At 34.4% G+C, this 20,849-nt stretch overlaps 1 protein-coding gene across 2 annotated transcripts in view; it reads left to right on the top strand.

Annotated features, from left to right (window-relative positions):
- Positions 1–893: 893 nt before the first annotated feature.
- The window catches only part of LOC119638239 (ubiquitin carboxyl-terminal hydrolase 43), a 49,348-nt gene continuing 29,392 nt past the window's right edge, over positions 894–20,849 (top strand). For both annotated transcript variants that reach the window (XM_038034905.1, XM_038034906.1), the window contains exon 1: positions 894–1,936. In XM_038034905.1, coding sequence (XP_037890833.1) covers positions 1,103–1,936 — 834 coding nt within the window. In that variant the 5' untranslated portion in view covers positions 894–1,102. The remainder of the gene's footprint in view (positions 1,937–20,849) is intronic.

Genomic DNA, 20,849 nt, shown 5'->3' with positions numbered 1-20,849 from the left:
TAACTGGGAGACAATAAAGAAAAAAAATATCAAAAGGGTTGACACGGATTGGCGCTTTCATGATCAGTTCATATTCTTGTCGATTCAATTTTCTTATCGTGTCTTGCCAGAAATCTTAGCAATTATTTTAAATTGTTGTTTCTCCCGCAAGATATTTCAGTAGTTCAGAGTATTGTTATTTCAATCTATAAAAAAGTAAAACCTAATTTTATCTACGTTCGCCACATTTATATAAAAAAGTGAATTATTTGTTGAAATAAAAGATTAATTTGAACTATTTTTTGTATAAAGTGTCAGTATACTATTATAAGCGTCATCTAGTGGGCAATAGCTTTGTAAATTTTGTACAATATATTCCCATTTGTTATTATTTCTTTCGGGTAATTATGTCCCGATAATGGGGACAATTGTTTACTCTTTCTGATGGTCATTTTTAAATGCAGCCCTGAAAGCAGAAAGTGGTGTTATTAAAAAGAAAAAAAAAGAAATCTTTCAAAAAGAAAAATTCTAATCAGTCGTACCCGCTTCATGTTAAATTTAACATGAAAAAGATATATATATATATTTTTCATCTCTTCACCGCTCATCGTTTTGAACCTAATTTTCTGAATTTTCTAAGAGAAAATTTCTTTGGGTCGTCTTGTTGGCATTGTTATTGTAAAATTTTGTGTCTGAAAAAGAGAGAAAGAAGTAGAGAGCGAATCACCACTTTTTAACAATTGCATTTTCTAGGTTTTTCTCAGTCGCTTTTTTCTCTTTGTTAATGAAATATATAAAAATATGAAATGTTAATTTACTAAAATAATAACTAAAAAAAAAAAAAATCAAAATAAATGCAATTATTGTAAAAAGTACGCGAAAATAATTAAATATATTTATTAAATAAAGTAAAATTCAAATATAAGAAATAAGTTCAAGTAATATTTCATATGAAATAAAGTGAAGAAAAGTAAAAAAAAAAAATCGTACGTCTCGCCTGATTGAGTATTTTTGTGTGTAGGCTGAATGTGCTTGTGCTTTCCTTGCAAGAAAAAAAGCAGTTTTCGATAATTTCTTGCATATCAAAGGGAATTGATGTGAATATATAAGTTGAAATAATACAATGGTAACAAATACAGAAATTATTCTAGATGTACGTTGTGCGGTAAAAAGCGAGGCTGCAGCCGTTGACCCTGTTTCTGTTTCTGGTGAATCGGCCGACATTAACACTCTAACAACAACGACAGCAGCAGCAAGCACTATTACTATTACGAACACCGCTTCGAGCGTCATTAATAATAGCAATAAAATCAGCACCACAAGCACCCACAATCGAAGCAACGCCAACGCGGCAATAACAACAGCTAATGTAACTAATGTCATGGCAATGCGTAGTGTGGAATTACCTAAATCGTCACCTCCTCCACAAGTAATCATCATTCCCAACTCTCAAGCCTCCGCAGTAGCCTGTAATGCGGCCAAAAAGATAAGACGCGCTTTCTCTATGCCACGCAATCCCTTTCGTTGGTCGCGTAAATTAAAAACCGCGAATGATTCCGATCGTGGTGGTTATGCTGCTGTTGCAAACGCCGCTAGCAGCAATCGGGTCGCCAGTGTGATTGGTAAAAGTTCCACTTTATCTTTTTGTGTGGGCGGCGGTCGGGAACGTTCAGGCAGTTTTGTGTCGTTAAGTAGTTACGATGATAAAGGTATAAAAGTGCAACCAGCCATGCAAGCTAAATCAACTAAAATAGACGACAAGTCAAGTGATAATGTTAACCTCAATAATAAAGGCAAGAAATCATCAAAGCTGACAACAAATGTTAATGGTAAAGTTAACACTCAAACCTCCTCAACGGCCACAGGGAATGCTTCCAATCGCGTTTTAAGGCGTTCATCGTTTCGTAAATTTTTAAATCGCATAACCCAACATGTAACAACAACATCATCATCATCGGTAAGTTATTCTTTGAAATTAAATGCAAAATAAACGTGTATACATATGCATACACACACACACTTTCTTATGAATATGCGAAAGACGGTAATCATTAGGGAAATTCGGAAAAAGTGGTACATGTGCTATTGCTTAAGAAAGGAATGATGACGTTACGAAAAGGCTTTGTCTACTATCATATACTGTAAGGTATTAATCGCGGGGATAAATATTGATTTATAGAATTAAAAACGAAATTATGCGCTGAAAACGTTTCTGTTTTCTTTGAAAGAGGAGCTGACGAGGAATCTTCTTTATAATGTGAGCGGTATTAATTTTGAACGAACATTTATTTTATTTGTCTTGTCTTATTTTTTTTTTGTCTTTTTGACTTACTGTCTTAATGTCAAAGTTCAAGGACTTAATACATTTTTTTATTCGGATATAAACACAAACATTCCACTTTTATCTTTAACGAACGAATGTATTCGCCGCCACATGCAAACAAACAAACAAACGTATCTTTCAAAAAAGGAACAATAACGACAACAACAACAACAATAATAATAATAATACTATTTAGAGTTGTGTACTAACATCATCGCTGAATATGCTGTGAATGTGAATATATAGTGTTTTTAATTTTTTTTTTTTTGTTTTTTTCATCATCATTATCGTCATCAGCTATAAATATATACATGACGCCGTTTTGTCTTCTTTATATGTACGATAGACATGAGAAAACCGAAACAAAACACTCTCTGTTTCTTTTACTTTTATTTATTTATGTATTTCTTCTGCGCGTCGAATAACGGAATTTTCATTATAATTATTTACATAAATATAAAAAATATCTTCTCTTATGGATTGTTTGTCTTTCCACATACGTGCATGATCTACTTACAATAATCATCTCATGTAATCACGTGTTTATTATGATTTTCTTGCGTGCTTGCTTTTGGTTACCGCTTTCTTTTATTTATTCTTTTTTTTTTTTCTTCTCTTTTTATTACAAAATACGAGCTCGCATTCGCGCGTTTATTTACAAAACATTTTATGTACACTTTTACATTCTTGTTACTTCCATCGCTAGAGTATAGTGGTATACAAAATTGATCCATAAGTTTGTAAGATTTGACAGGAAGCTCTGCACTGTGAGTGAGAGTATCGTAACCGTCCGAACATTTCAGGGTTCGTTCGTTTGGTGCTAGAAGTCGCCACTCTATGGGAATGGATGGCTATTATTAGCCCTTTCTTCACTAGAAAAAAGAAAAACTTTCTCTTTCCTAGTTATGTTAACAAATGGTTGCATTGACTCGTCAGACTCATTAGAAATGGCAAACTTTAATGCCCTAAATCGGTCTTCGAGAAATTTCTTATCCATAAGGCTTGACAAATGTCGGTAAAATTACCAGCTTTTTAACGAGTTAAAAGGGTTTATGTAAAAACCTAAATGGTGACTATAATTTTACGCCACCTTCAAACTCAACTAACTAGTTTTTACTTTATTGCTTCTAATAACTCAAACTATTTAGCAAAGGTTCTGCAAAGCTCACGCACCCTTTCAAATAGGCGTGTTCGGTTTTCGGTGGCTTCTTTTGAACTGATATGTCACCTTTTTTTTAGATTCTTTCGCCTACATTTGGCCAATCAAGTAACGAAATACATCTCTCCATAAATTATAGTACTTTGTATGAAAATTTTCGGTGGGGGTTTTTAAATTTTGGACTCAAAGAGAGTCATAACCAAAATCGAACAACATGTGGCTCTACGTTAAGTAATGCGTGTACAAATATTTTCATTTTGTTTTTTGATAAAATTCAACTTAAAACACACTTGTTCCAACGCTTAATAATCGAAATACCCGTTCCAATTACCTACGGTGTTCGGATATTTATAGGGCGCCGCGGTAGAAATTCGTTTGTTTAAAGACTACATCGAATGTCAATAAACGATAATCGGAAGCGGCCGGGTCTGTAGAATATGCGGGGTGCAGTGAAGCTTCGACAACACAAAACATTTTTTCCTGAAATCTCGTAAGCCACTTTCTGACGATTTCGCAGCTTACTACGTTTTCTCTTGAAGCTAATTTAATCATTTCCGTAGCTCGAGTTCCTTTTTTTACATTTAATCCAGTTAAAAGTGCTTTCTCTCTTCCTGGGTTAAATTAACGATCCTCTGTGCATAACGGAAAATCCTCGCAACTCGCTCGCAGACGACAGCAGCTTGTATCACTCATTTTCCTTTGGTGTTTTGGTTTTTAAAACGATTCCAAAAATACCTCATTGCAGCCGACTTCTGTACTATTTACGTTGCTTATATCCACCCAAAACTAAAGTCCGCAATCGCAGTCAGCGAAAGCTTTAGATGCTTATGGGCGACGAAAGTGTGCCTCAAATACTGAATCCCCTCGATCTTTTGCGTAACGAGGGGTGTCTTATGCTTGCAGAAAGGCACATCCAGGATAAGTTTTCTATAAAGTTAAAAGAAGGTTGTCCACAAAGAGGATTATGTGGCATTCTCGTCGTTTCCACCCCTACGTCCTAGAGTTACCTACATACTGCACAATACACTATCGTTACTCGTCGTGCTTTTACCTAGTCTTTCCCACTGTATTTGATGTTTTTATATTTATGTCAAACGTTCCCAGACACTACTGACATTCTCCACTCCCTCTTGCTATAACTCTTCCTGATCGCGACCGTGCCCACACATACAGGAAACTTCTCCTGAATGGCTGGTCGTAGAAAAAGAAAAAAATGAGAAAAATGCAGTTCCATCTGGTTAAGCGTTGATATCACACTGAATGAAAGTTTGTAAAAAACCGAAACTGAAAGCGTTCAAACATCAATATTTAGGTTACCTATATATATGATTTCGGGAAAATTGAATGTGTCCATTACGTTTTATAAAGCAAACAATTTCAGTCGGACTAATATATATCTTTACCTAATAAGAAGTAAAGGCATAGAAAGTTGTTTTTCTAATCTAATGCGAAATAATTGTCGTAGTTGTATAGCCTCGATCAGCCCGTTTATACTTTTACAATAAACAAGAAACTTATACGTAACACACACACACATATATGACTTTATATTTATATATATGTTTCTTTATATATATATGTTCATATATACAAATGTTTATATATGTACGTATATATATGTTTATATATATATGTATATACTTACTTGAGATAATAATTACAGCCAAGGTTCGTTTTAAAGCTAATAATATCTCTTAAGGGCTTTCCTTAAGCACACAGTCACTGCCCCATATATTTTCATGTATGCATAAATAAAACAATAAAAGATTGTTAAGTTTATGAAAATTCTCTGCAAAATTAAAAAAAAATATTTAGATAATTTTTTTATTGTTGTAAAACAGAGCGAGAAATTCAGTTTCTGTTAAAAAGTTAAATGAATTCATTGTCCGTTGTAAAGAATATTTTATGTTTTAAAAAATAAACAAGTTTTTCTGACGTCTTATCAGCTCTCAGTATTCTCACCCTTCGAGACACTTTATGTACATTTACTAAGAAATTTTATACGATTTTGAAGGTTTAATGACAAAAAAAAAAGAACTATTGGCGACTAAGTAACTGCCTGGTAACAATAAATAATAAAAAGTGTGCAAAGTTTTTGTAAATATGTCTGAGAAACTGCTTTTTTTTTTTTTGGATATGAGCCTAAATTCCAATATTGCTGTAGATAATTACGGGTTTGGTTTGAAGATATTCTTAGCAGTCAGCTCATCACGACCGCCTCTTTTATCAAAACTGCTGGATTTTCCTTTTAAATCAAGCTTAGTCTATTATAATAACTATCTACTAACTATTTGTGGTCTGTGTCTTGTTTATTCCAACCGCTGTCTAATTGACATTCAAAATCAAATCAACGATAATGACCTCATCAGTTCTTTCGAAACGTCATCTATAATGTCGCCTTCATATTCATCAACAAATAATATAAACTCGTCACGCTACCGAATATATTGGGGTCATGGTCAACAGGCCTAGTCCGTTCATCTAAACAAATTGAAAAAATAAAAGGAAAGATATTCTCAGCAGACCGTAGACCGACAAAAGATATCCAAATATTTCCTGGAATTGTTCATGGATAACAAAAAGCAAAGGGCTTATTTAACGCTTGCTTGTTCTTTAACAAATCCCCTGTTACTGATGAGCAAGTATACCATTCTGTAGCTGTAATTGTTCTAAATATATGGCAGCACTGGTTTTGTAGACAGACATCCCTACACTCCTCTGGGCTTAGGGAAACTCATGTTAATGTTTGCGTTTTTATACTCTATATATATAACACTCAGAAGGACTTGAGATCTATCCACCTTTTATTATACCGATCGATTCAGAATCATTTTCTAAATCTTTCAATCAATTTCTGAATCGATTTGGTCTTATCTGATCGTCTGTTTTTTTATCGACCTTGTTTTCTTGTGTGTTTCAACCCATAAGCCGAAATTTTTCAGATATTTTGATGAAATTTGGTAGACTGACTCGTCTTTACCCAAGAATGAACGCTTCCCAGTTAATACCGATAATTTCGAAAAGTCGGTATATGAATAACTGTAAGGTACTTATTATTGGGCTTTGGCTCATTATAGCGCTTTTATTTCTTTTCGAATAAATTAAAATATTCTTACTTTTCGCAAGGCCAACGATAATTTCAAAATTCTGCGAAAAATAACTATAACTGGATAACTTTACGCCTATCTCTAGCCATTTTACTATAATTGCATATTATTTCCCACGATTTCCTTATAATTTGCCCTTCGATCCTGAGCTGTAAGAAAACAAATGTTTCTAGTTTCTGTTTGAGTAATGAGCTAAAGATGTAATTCACGTATATTTATGGAAAATATGGTTAGTGATAATTTTTAGAAAACAAATAAGTTTAAGGCGAAAATAATTTACAAGACTTTACTTTGTGAATGACCTCTGACTCAGTTTTTGTAGCTTACCCTCCTAAAATGGTTTCGCGTTTTCAACTGGTCACACATGATAATAAACTGCCATATATATATATATATGCCAACATTCTTAAAAGTAAAATGCGTACACTTAACATACTAAAAACATAACTTGGAAAATTTAATATAACATAATACCCTCAGGAAGGCAACACGCAGTTAAAATATTTACAAAGCACTCATAACAATATAATAAATAAGAAATATGAGATCCTCTTAAATGGATAGATGGATGGATGGATGGATGGATGGATGGATGGGCGATTTAATGAATGAATGATTGAACGAATGGATGGTTCGATGGATGGACGGTTGGTGGACGAATCAATGAAATCATTTAACTGTTTTTGTTTTTTTTACATTTAAGTGAGAGGAATGAGAAAGTTAAAGTTTCGATAACATTCCATAGTTTGGATAAAGTTATAAAGTTGTAATAGTCATTTCAGTTAGTAGACAGATGGACAAATAAGTGAATTGATGAGTTTTAATAGATTGCGCTCCTATTGCAGGAACTCGTAATAGTAACAAGTTCAGCTATTATGATTTCTATTTTTTCTTACATGAAATTCTCTATTCTTGTAACGCGGTGATGGTCAGAAAGAAATAAGAGAAGAGGAAGAAACATGGCGGAAGCAGCTTAGTGGGTGTCTGTCCAATTGGCAAGTGTGACATCTTTATCGCCTGAGTAGTCACCATATTTGCGAACAAACTAAAATTCTAAACGCACTTGAGATTTGTGCCCACGAACACTGACTCGATTATGGCGATTCTTATCTACTAGGATGCTGTTACGATGGCCACAATTAGTCAAACTTGATGCTTAAACCTTTCACATTTTTGCATCTCATATGAAAAGCAGAGAGAAAGTTGCTGTTCAGTTAGAGGACAAGGGCATATTTGTCCTCTGTCTCTACAGTGTGATTGTAAAAGTCACGCGAGGTCATCTTAATATTACGTAATGTATTTGATTTGTTTCGGAATGATAGAAAGGAAACTACGATAGGAACTTTCACTGCTTCCACTCTACCAGATGCGATCATACAAGGTACAGACATCTCACTGGGTATCTACTTATGAAGAAACTACGCCACACGAACTGCATTACGCCGCTCAATTCTGTTTTTAACGCTGAATTACACTTCTAGATACTATATAAAAACATGGGCGTATGGGCTCCTAGGACGGCGGCAAGTATTTTGTAATACGTCTTACATTTTTACGGTAGTCGCGCTTTTAGAGGACCGCAAGCGTAATGAAGTCTCTTGTAAGGACGCAACCATGCAGCTGTTACTATTTGTAGTTAAAAAATTTGATGTTTCTCTGCAGGCAAGGGTTGCCATCAGTGGCATTTCGTGTTAAGCCTTTGCTCCGATTTTTCCAGCATAACTATGTTTTCATTTGGATTCCCTATGTAATTTTGTATTGACAAGGTGGGTGCCTGTCTCCCAACTTAATCTTCATATGTCGACGTAGCTTGCACGAAAATATTCGGCACAGGTACTGCTTCTTTAATCCGTATATTTCCATAACAATATTACGGTTATGGAGGAAAGAAAATCCCTTTCGGAAAGAAAATGAAATAAAATGTTTTCCGGTAAATTCCGTGGTTTGTCTACGTTGAAATTATGAACCGGCAATATGTGTAGATCCTTATTTGACTTGACTTGTGTGTGCGTGTTTAAGGTGGTGATATCCAAAAGACTCTTATTATTATTATTATTATTATTATTATTATAGCGCATGGGAGACAATTTTTTGATGCGAGGGGAAAGACAAACGGCCGCGGTCGAACGGACAGCGTTAAATTAATTCCGCTCGTCGTGTGTACAAATGTGCATTGTATTTGACAAATTTAATATATCCCTCCGGTGGGTATAAAAATCAAATACCGTTCCTCTACATTAACATGAAATGTAATGAATACAAGCTTTTCGGTTTTTTTTTTTTTTTCTTCCTTCTTTTGTCACATGTACATGCGTGCATAAAAATGCTAACAAAAGACGTAAAAGCCAGGAGCCATCCATGACACACATCACGTGATAAATCTACGACTCTTTTGTCAACAATAACAAAACAGCCTATGTGTATGTATGTCTGCAGATACATTTGTATCTTTTGAGCATAAAACGCGGATTCTTTTATAAAAAGCACAAATAGCGAAAAGATGTGAATGCGACTTTCTTTTTTCAATTGCAAAGTGTTTTTTACGAAACAACTTAACCGAGTGCAATACACTCTACCTTCAACACTAAGAGCTACTGATTACGTGCATAAATATATATGTACATATGTATCTGATATGAAATTGTTGTTTCGATCATTAAACAATCAAAGCACATTAACTTGGTCAGTGTGTTTGTGCATAAAAAAGAAGTAAAGCAAATATCAGATAGTCTAAAAAATATTAAGCCGCTTATTAACAGAAGCAGAAGTTGGTTTAACAAACTTCATGTAAACACATGCAAGATGGTATACATTTGCAAGTCTTCGCGATTTATTCTTCGATTTATTTATGTTCCGATAAGCAAAGCAAATGTACATTCAGAAAACTTATGCGAACGCCTGGCTCTAAGAACTTGAGAATCGATCCGCTGTGCACAGCTAACAATAGGTACAATATTTTAGTGACCATGCAAAAATTTTTCTTTACAGACTCCGATAGTTTGGTCCAAGTAATAGGTGTACAGGAAGTATCGCTCGTTTCGTTTACAACAAGTTTCAACAAGTATGCGTATATTCATCTGACGCATACTTGATTCTTTCTTTTCATCAATAAATGTATACATACTGACCTACGAATGAATTAAAAGAAAGATGATTCATGTTACTGTTAAGTAAGAGACGCGATCGCGCACGCATTGCCAGTGATAAGGTTTACTCATGCTGCCGTATTTTGCATGAATTCCAAGAAGAAAGAAATGCTATCGAGTGCAAAATTTTATTGAAAGCATTTGATGAAAGTACAGTTCCTGATAGAACCGAAGGTGGTTGAAAAAATTTCAAATAGGTGATTTCGACCACGCTTTGGGCGACCATCCTTGATCGATGCCGATACTTGAAAAATCATCTTAGACCGAGATACTCTTCCGATGACATCGGAAATTGCGGAAAGACTTGATTCAGCTCAGCAAATCGTTTCGGATCACATTCGGACACTATGATTTTGTTTTAGTCCAAAAAAAAGGACACAACTGTCTGGTGGACCTGATAAAATATTCGGAAAATAGTTTAGATATGGAAATGTATTCGCCTCGCTGTCCGAACCGGCTTAAGACAAGGCTGCTAGAAAACCTGAGACCTCGTACGCGAACCTTTGGTATATTATTTGATGGACGTGCTCGGCTTACAAGTACATCGCCGATAGATAAGTGATGGACAATTTCGAAATCTAATCCAATTTTTAAAACCTCTTTAATTTACACGAAATGTTGAACTGAAATTTTATCCTTGTACTTGAGTTGACTAATAAACAGTTTCTTTCTCGAAATATTTCCTCCTGCTTATATAGCGGATCCCAAAATCTACGCAAGGTATGAATTTGCCGCCATTTGTACGGTAAAAAAAACTAGTTTGACTGCTGACAGTATAGGGCTAATAAAAATGGTGTATTACACAAGAGAGGAAATCGTGTTCATTGCCGAACAATACGTCATAAACAATAAAAGTTTGGCAATCATGTTCGCAAATTTCGTACGAAATATGATTGGAATGTTGATTGAACTTCGTCAACTGTGAAGAGTGTAATTGAAATCACTCGGTTTCTTTTTATGGATCTACTTGAAGTCAAAGTTCTACGCCAACATGCCCACAATCATTCGTGCATTGAAGAGGAGGAGGAGGAGGAGGCGTTGCAACAACGAAATTCAGTCACAATTACGTAAAATAGTCATGGAAAATTTCGATAAAAGGGCGTGTATGTGCGAACAAAGTCGTCTTCTCCGTTTGCCCGATATGTTATTCCACACATAATCCTATTCTATTCACATCATGATTTAATAAAAAAATCTCTAGTTTTCTACTTAAGTCAAAACTTGCGGAAATTTCGGGATGCGTTTTACATCTAGCTTTATATATATATATATATATATATATATATGTATACAGAATTAATGCTTTGTTTGGAATATTTGTGATATGTTCCTCACTCTTGACAGGGCTAGTCAAGACGCGCTTTTTTTAAGTCGACTAAAGCTTTCTTATTTACGTGTTTTTTTTTTTGTCTTTTTTCGTTCTTCATCTACCAAAACTGTTGCTGAAAGCATAAAAAAGTAACAGCACAAATAATGTTATTCTTATTGCATACTCTACTATACTATGTAAAGTACGTATGTGTGCAGAGCAGACACACTGACTTAGTAAATTAAAAAGTCACTTGAGAGAGTAATACAGTCAGTCAGTAATATCCGTACTGTACGTGTATGTCTGTATGTATTACATTTTTTATGAATAAAATTGATGTTGTTTGCAAATGTTATTGCAATTTACTCTATTCACGCACACATATGTATATATATATACACATATATACTTCTATATACTTTGATTTATATATAAGTTAATTATAATTCGGCTGAACTTTTCTTCTTCTTTTTTTTTTCTCCATCGTATATGCAGGTTTGAGGTTAGAGTAACGGAGCGCATTAGAGGGGAAAGGAGATGGAAAAAATTTAAAATGATTTAATTTATTATTTATTGAAATCTTCAGTTCGCTGCGTGAGATACTCTCTTGCTGATAGACTGAAAATAGAATAAATTATAAAAAAATATTTATGTGTTTTTGCATTAAAAATGTCAAAACAAATATTTTTACCATGAGTCATGCCCATCTAATACGATAAGTTTTCTCCACATAGTTCGCTTACAGTATTTATATAATCGCACTATAAATACAAATGCAACAAGTTGCTATTATAATGTATTGTGTACTAAGTTTAAAAAAATTGCCTTTTATTGTGAAATGTTTTTTTTTTCTTTTTTATAAATTTCAATGAAAAATGCTAATTAACTAAACATTCATGCAATTATTTAATTTTGTTTTATATATATGCGCACCACAATGCGTTCCGTGGATAATGACATAAAAAAAAGCATTCAGAGTTAGTCTTTGGAGGCCTATGAGATCATAAATTGAATTATCTCACTCGAGATCTACTTTTAACTGTCGTTTGCAATTCTTTACCCCACACAACTAAAGGTAAACAATTAAAATTTCAATGAAATTCTTTTGGTTTCGATCAAATCCTTCGAACCAAATTAAGTCAGTCGAATCGTTAAAAATGATTTTGCGATTAAAAGTAACGTTACTCCGAAAGCGGTATAGATATCATCAATTCAGGTGTTAGGTGGAATGGAAAGTGATGTCGTTTTTTTTTTTTAGACTAAATTCAAACATTATATAACATTTTTACCAAATTATTATTTTTAATCAGTAATGTAATCACTCCTGTTATCAACAACCTGTCGCCATATAGTGTTGTTGAGCAAAAGATCTGGGGACATCATCAGAACTCTCAAATTGTTTGCCACTTTGAAAATGTTGTGGTGATCGGAATAAATGAAAGTCCAACGGCGTAACATCGGGCGAGTATGGATTAGGCAATACCTCCCATCCCAAATCATTAATTTTTTCCAAGATTTGCCTTGTACAATGCGGTTCTGCATTCTCGTGCTGCAGAATAACATATTTTCCGTTGACAATCGTGGGACACTTTTCAACTAAATATTGATTTGTTCGATCCAGTTGGTCACAGTGGTTCAGGTTTCACTACTTCAAAATGAATGACTCCCTGAGTACTCCACCAAACCACACAAAACTGACTTTTTAGTGTGTTAAACTGGCACATTCGGAAAAGCCCACTGGCTTCTTCATTTTGGGTTCCCAGACAGGAAGCATTTTTCCCATCTCCCCAGTGATGAAGGTTGAAGGATGAACGTTAAAAAACGTGTCTGCGTTGCGCTGTTGAAGCAATAAGTTGGATATGATTGATCGGTTAGCTTTGGTTTCTTGGACATATTATCCGTATCTGCTCTGCTTGATTTACCAAGAGGTTGCAAATGTACTCGTATGGTCGACTAAGGTTGATTAAGAGTGGTTAAGAGTTCCTCGATTGTCTGGCACGGATTTGCTTCCACTTTCGCTCTTCACTCACCATCTAAAGTTGTTGGTCTTCCTGATTGGCACGAGTCGGAACGATCGGAACTGCCGGATTTGAACTTAGAAAAACAATTTTTGACACTTAGAACGTTTAATGCATTTGGATAAATATCGCAAATGTTTGTGGCGGCAACCATTGCGTTGCCACCCTTGCGAAACTCAAAAACCCCTCCTGATGTTTGGCTGACGGTTTCAAAATAAATTGCGAGAATCATATAAGATTTTATTATTTACGAATAAACATGTCATTCTAACCTTAAAACAAAATGCCATTCTAACCTTGAAGAGCAAAACGAGCCGATAAATGACTAACGCAAAAAACGATTTTACATTCCGTTCAGGCTATTATTCAAAGGGCTTCACGGAAAAAATATCTTAGTTATTTTTACAGTATTTCACACAAATTTCCGCTGCGTTTGCAAAAATGACATAACTTTTAACCTAACTAACGCTTTTTATATGGCAAAGTTTAGTCCCAGAGTTGTGGTAAATGTCTTTGCTGATAAGATTCGAATTTATGTCTACACTCTTTACGAAGATTCGTGTGAATGTTGCCTTTACATAAAATCATGTCGAGACGCACTATTTAAACTTATTTTGCCTTTGCTCTATAAATTGTTTATTTTTGAAAGTTTTTCAATATTTTACAGTTATGTTTTTGTCGGCGGTGTACCTTGGATAAATTTTAAATATAATTTTTTGCTTTTTTTTTTTGATTTCCATTGAGAAAAACATTTGTAAAAATTGCGCCCAACTTTTTATATTTCCTTATGATAATGCTATACTAGCATTTCATTTATGTACATATATATATAAGTAACAATATTTCTTTATTTTGCAATTTTTTTTATGACTTATTAAATTTTATGAGTATACGCGAATAAAATGTGTTAAAAAAATGTACTTTTTTTTGTTAATTTTCTTGCTATTATTTAAAGCCCAATAAACCGTATGATAAACGGTTACACTATCTTAACGGATCGTTGTTGTCATGTTATTAAGTATTCAAGGAATAGAAAGTCTGTGTACATAGACGATTAACAAGTTTCGTAAAATCTATTAAGAGAGATGCGCGACAGTCAATAGAAATTTCACAAGTATTATTATTATGATATATGCTCTCTGTGAGTGTATTAGAGCGTGTTTTCCAAAGAAGTCTTTAAAAGGCCTTCTTAAATATTTTCAGCACATACTGGAGTAATATGGATTGGGCTCCTTTTCGCCTTTTCTTTTCCTACTTCTTTCTGACTATCACCGTGGTTATAGGCCTCGGTTTGGACCATACCCAAACTTTCATATCTGGAACCGCAATCTTGGAATGAGTCCTCTCTGTTACATGAGAGAGAGAGAAAGCTTGCAAGCTAAGGCGTGTCGTAAATCACTTTAATTATCTTTGGTTTTAAGGAACTTTTGTGATTAAGTCCATCAACGTAAATGCACTTAAGATTCTGACCAAGAACCTGATACAAGTATGGGGTGCAAATGACCAAATGATTGGTTATATTAAAAGAAAAACAGAAGCTACTGTCTATTCGGTGTAAGGCGTAAGAGTCTGGAAAATGGATTCGAAACCGGGGTGGACAGATGTAATTAATTTCGTTCACATATTTTCGTTGATTAAACGAGAAGAGTTTTGCGATGGTATCCCAGGATGAGAAATTTAGTTTATCTTCTTACTTATGATGGTAGAAATACTTCACGAATCCTCTTTCCTTTATGTTTTGGATTTTTGTTTTAATTACTTGTAAGCAAATTTTTTCATTCCTTCTATCTCTCTCTCTCTCTTGATTTTGAATTACAAATCATAAACAGATGGAAGAACAGTCGTGTTTAGATCAGATAGATAAGATTAGAGTGACCTCGGGCTTATATAATCGCAATCGAAGAATGCTGATTTGCTGTAAAAGTTCTTTGTTGCGTTTTTGGTTCGCTGGGAAATTGAAAATAAAAAGTTTCTCTAACATTTCCTTTGTAACACACTAACACATTCTGACAATATGTATTGTTATACAAAAGTTTGTTTTCTTCTTTACTTTACCCCATTCATGGCCATTGTCAAATGTGCTTCATTTCTGGGTTGGACAAGTTTCCTAACCGGTTTGATTGGAAAACAATTTGTACGATGTTGTTTAACTTTTATTTGTTCATTAGATGTTTTTTTCGTTTTGCCATTTTTTTTTTTTTTTTAGGTGTAAGGCTGGTTACTTACATATATGGATATGTAGTACCATTGTCAGCTTAGTTTACAATAATTTTAGTCTTTTGTTGCACTTGTCATGAGCCAAGAGCCATGAGCCGTGAGCCCCTAGTGAATGTAGTCTCTTGCTTACATAAAGACATGTGCTGTACATGCAACTGTATTTAGATCACTTACACATACGTATCGACTTCCATGCATATACATATATATTGTCCGATATTTTTTTGTTGTTGTTTTTTTTCTTTCATAAATCTTAGTAAATGTTGTGATTACAACACCGAAACTTCCGTTGCATTTTTAAAAAAAGAAATTTTTTCCTATTTTTCTATTTTTTTTCTTTTTTCAATTTCACAATTTACATTTTTTTCCATATTCTACATCGAAAGCATGCGCTTCCTTTGCTAAATATAATGTTGATGTCTCTTATTGCTGTTATTGTTATTGTTGTTGTTGTTGCTGCTGCAATGGTAGTAATATTTAACGTGTCAATAAAATTTAGCTTTTGTGTCGTCTACTTACATACAAATGCGCGCTGTTGATTTTTGAGTGCAAGTGTACGTTAATTTATCTATAATCATAAAAAAAAAGTGTTATATGTCTGCCAATCTGTTCGTAACAATTCGAAATATATTAAGGATTTTTTTTTTTATAGTAAGAGTACAGGGATTAAATCTATCTGTAACTCTTAGGGCTACATAGTGGGAATCAGGTTTTTATTACTATTCTTTTACAAAGTTTAGGGCACCGCATCGGAAACTGAACCCGGTTTATGCCGGTGGTACTAAACGCTTGACTAAGTGATAGCACTGCATATCCAACTTATATCCTTACGATCAAAGCAAATTGTCCATCTTTAGGCATTGTTGATCGCCATCCAATCTCTCCTGCTACATTTCCGCCGCGAATCAGCCCTGCATCAAAGAAAAAGGGCGCGCGTTCAAAAAGTAGAAGTGTTGCTTAGACAAGCTCTAAGTGATCGAATGAAATAAATAGCCATCCAAAGAAGTAAAGCTTTGTAAATAAACAAAAGCCTGAGTTTTTTCTAATGGGTTTTGTAACCTACCAGGAAAGGTCATCCTGAAAAGTGGCCTTTTAACCATATTAAGGATTCTTCTTTGCATAAAACTTCTTGGGTTACGTCTCTCTTTCGCTCTGAAACTTCGCTTCATTAGAGGGGATGGTAATAGTTTGTCCTTCTGATTCCGCAAAAGCATGAATTTGAAGTCATAGAATTTCGATCTTGGCCTCGATGTTATTTATTGGCCGAATTACTTTAAGGTTCTTTTTACAACGATTTGAACTAACTATAAGAGCTCAATGCCGTTAGATATCGGCGACAGCAATCGATAATCTTCCGGAGGATCTTTCTTAAGTGAAGCAGGAAGAGATGGCATTTGTTTTGCAAATGCTTTAACAAGTCTGAGTTTGAAGTCATTAAATTTCGACTCCGTCATCGATGTTATATTTTGGCCGAATTACTTTGGGTTTTTTTTTTTGTAACGATGTGTACTATAAGAGCTCAATGTCGTTAAACATCGATGACAGCAATCGACAGTTTTCCGGTGGACCGTTCTGAAGTTAAACGGGAAGAGATGTCTTTTTTTTTCCAAATACTTGAATAAATTGAAAATTTCAAAACTTTGGCGAATGCATGCATACTATGGCGTAGTGGTGATGGTATCTAGTACTCCTTGTGACTCTAATAAATTCTCTTTATATTTTCAGTAATAACGGTTTTTGAATCAACTAGGACAATCCTCTAGTTCATCTTTCCTTTTTGAATTTTCAAAACAAGGAAAATTGAGACAAACATCTTCAAATATCACGGACGTGTTTATGACTGTTGACATCGAGTCAAACTCATCGTGACTTCGATAAATTATTGGACAGTAATTTTACAATCGCAAGGTTCTTCGTTCGGTAGTAACACAAGTTTTAGTGAAAGTTGTAAATTCACGATTGGCAAGATTCTTCATCCGATAGTAAGATAAAATGCATACCTGTTGTTGGCAGCTCAGCGAATCGATAGGCGACAGGTGGCGAGTTTAATCGATATTGCAGTTTTACGAACGAAAAATTTTTCATCCGATCGTAAGAGAAATGCATACTTTATCGCCAGCTGTAACCTCACCACTGGTTACGGCGAATGGACGAAATGGCGGTAGCTATCGAGTTTACTCGATATCTACCCAGGTCATATAATTTTTGTTGAACTACCCAAAAAAAAAAAAAAACTTAACCTGCTTAGTAAGGCAACGACTTAAGCTGCTGCCTTAAGTAAGAAGTCGAAACGAAAATTTGAATTCGAATGAGTTATTTACGGGAGAGCTACTTCACGAAGAACAGCTAGCGTCGTTCCTATAGGAACTGTTAAAAGTTCTTCCCGTCACTATATTTAGTGTAGCTGACGATGGATGCCTGGAATACACTTAAAAGTGGCATATAGCTTATGGTGGTTTACTATATTTTGTTATTGTTGCTCGCTTGCCTGCCTACGTTGGTGTGTCGTCCATGCTTGAGTTCAGTTTGTTTAACACGAGCACTTGTTGATTGTTTCTCTACCGTTTTGCCAATTAGTAGCGTAACGTTTTTCTCTGTCTCGATCTTCTCCCCGTATGCTCGTGTTGTCACCAATGTTCGCAATTGTACGGTTTTTGTGCATTTTTAAAACATTTCATTTCATGACTTTGCGCTTTTCAATGTGCAAAATTTGTTTCTGTCCGCTGTTGTGTGTTATGGTTATGCTATTTTCGTTGTGTGTCGTTTTTTTTTTTTTTACGTTTTTTCTTTGTTTCATTTGCCTCTCAATGGATTTCAAATTCATTTTCAAGGTAAAATTAATTGTGATAAAACTAATTGAATAGAATTAAAACAATTGTCTGATATTCACACATTCTTTATTGCTTTGCTGGATCTGGAAATTTTCACAATTTTGTTTATATATCTTTTTTTCCTTAAAAGTCCGAAAATCACCTTAAAATCAAACAAATGAGAAAAAATAGATTTCATCTACTCGGTACGATGAGTAAGAAAGAGTTTTTGCTCCTTTTGTTCATAAGTCGATCCGACAATTTGTTTTTCGCCTTTTATGCACTTGCATTAAACGTATGAGGGGAAAGAAGGAACCGGCAGTGTTTTCCCGAAATGAGATATTTTTCATTGAAGTTAAGCCGGTTAAGTTGTGAGGAGAATTTGTAGAGAAATCACTCTAGTTTAGTGAAGGCGTGGTTAAGCCTTACAAAGGTTAGATGAGAACTTCAATCAGGTCCCGTCGACGTCTTTGCCTTTCACTATGACTTAGTCCTTAAAGTAAATTCAATGCGTGGCACGAACAAAGCATGAACAGTAGACACAGCAGAAGAATATTTTAAAAATCTTAAGAGATATCGCTTACGAAATGAGAGGGGAAGCCTCCCCGAAATGATGTATGTTTTAAGGCTATTTCAAAGCGTTTTTCTTTTCACAATTTCCTTATACCTTAAGTATTCAAAAAAAAGTTTTAGAGGAATCCATATTCTCACGTGGTTTTAATTGGTTCGCTTTAAGCAATTTTTACAGCCGATTTTGGCAGATTTTTCTAAAAAAATTAAAAGTTTGAAACTAAATTTTTTATACCCACCACTGTAAGATGGGCTTTTATTTTTTTGCATAATATATGTACAGAAGAGGAAATTTCAGAGACCCTAGAAAGGATACATATTTTTGTTAAGCGTGAAATTTTGAGTTGATTTAGCCATGTCTGTCTATTTATGCGTCTTTGTGGTGTTTGTTGTTGGTGCTCTCGTGGTCGCGTGGGTATCGGCTTTAAATTTGGTAAAAACATTGGAAGTTTTCGCAAGGTTGGTATTGGGCAAAATTGATTAAAGCAGAAGCCCATAGTGGAGCATAGACTGAACGCAACTCCCTTTTTCTTGACAAAATTTTGCGGGCTTTTCCTCGTTTCGAAACACTCTATTCTTTATGTGCAAAAATGGGACAAAACCATGCAACGGGCCAAGCTCACAAGTTACAAATGATTAAATTTTATTTTTTTACTTTTTTAAGGTTTCGCTTACATTATTTATCGGAAACCAAATAAAACAAAATGTATAAAACTACTTTGTACGTTCCTCAATGAGGATAAATTATTTGCCTAAAAATTAGTTAATTCTGGAATGAATACGGTAGATATCGTGACTACTCTCTTTTTAATGATACCAGCGATATGGGTATCAGATAAAAGAACTTGTTCAATAGAATGCGAAAAACATAATGGTGGGTACGGAAAATCGACCACTGCCGAATATAATTTTCTTACTTATTTAGATCAATCCTTAAGTGCACATTCTTTACGTTAAAATTAAATGAAACTGGAAAGTAGACAATTGGCAACAATATGCTTTTAAGGATTAATATTTACCGCGGTCGACCATTAAATACGCTATACCCCCGCTTCGCTGTGAGTGGTCGAAAGGTGATCCGTTCCGATCTATTTTAAATAGCACTCGCCCTTGGGCCACAACAGGTCAGTGCATCATTATTTCAAAAAAAGGGTGTGAAGATAAATTCGAATTTAACTAGTAAAGACACCTACCATTTCTGTTAACATACCTCTGTTAACGACTTAACAGAGCTCATGTTAAATAATTACAATTGAGATATAATTGGTTTGAAAGCCTAATCCGTCCATATTAAAAAAAAGAAAATATTTTTGTGGGCATTCCATGAATCAATATAAAACTACCTTTCAAGCAAACTAAACAAATTCAAATTCTGCTTATGGAAACTATTTTTAACGGTATTTAAAATTTGGTATGTTAGCGAAAACTGCATATGGAAAAAAACTCAAATTTGACACTCTGGTGCGGCCAAACTAGAAAATGTCGTCTATATTCACCTATATCACGTGAATCTATATAAAAGTACCTATTGCATGGGCAAAAAAATTCACACTTTGCTTTCAGGAACTATTTTTGCCGATTTTTTGACATTTGCTATGTTACCATAACATAGCTATGGGAGAACACCCAAATTTGACACACTGGTGCGGCCAAACTAGAAAATGTCGCCTATATGCACCTATATCACGTGAATCTATATGAAAATACCTATCGATTAAGCAAAAAAAATTCACACTTTGCTTTCAGGAACTATTTTTACCGATTTTTTGGAATTTGCTATGTTAGTGAAAAATGCATATGGAAAAACACCCAAATTTGACACTCTGGTGCGGCCAAGCTAGAAAATGTCGCCTATATTCACCTATATCATGTGAATCTATATAAAAACGCCTGTCCAATGAGCAAAAAAATTCAAACTTTTCTTTCGGGAACTGTTTTGAACGATCTTTTGAAATTTGATATGTTAGCGAAAAATGGTAAAATGTGGTATAGTATAGTGTATTTTGTACTAGAAATCATTGTACTACAGTACAAAATTTTTGTACTACTGTATAGTGTATTTTGTACTGGAAATCATGGTACTACAGTATAGTGTATTTTGTACTAGAAATCATTGTACTACAGTATAGTGTATTTTGTACTAGAAATCATTGTACTACAGTATAGTGTATTTTGTACTAGAAATCATTGTACCACAGTGCAGAATTTTTG

Source organism: Glossina fuscipes, unplaced genomic scaffold, assembly GCF_014805625.2.
Source record: "Glossina fuscipes isolate IAEA_lab_2018 unplaced genomic scaffold, Yale_Gfus_2 86, whole genome shotgun sequence".
Taxonomy (NCBI): domain Eukaryota; kingdom Metazoa; phylum Arthropoda; class Insecta; order Diptera; family Glossinidae; genus Glossina; species Glossina fuscipes.
This window is presented reverse-complemented; position numbering and strand designations above follow the sequence as displayed.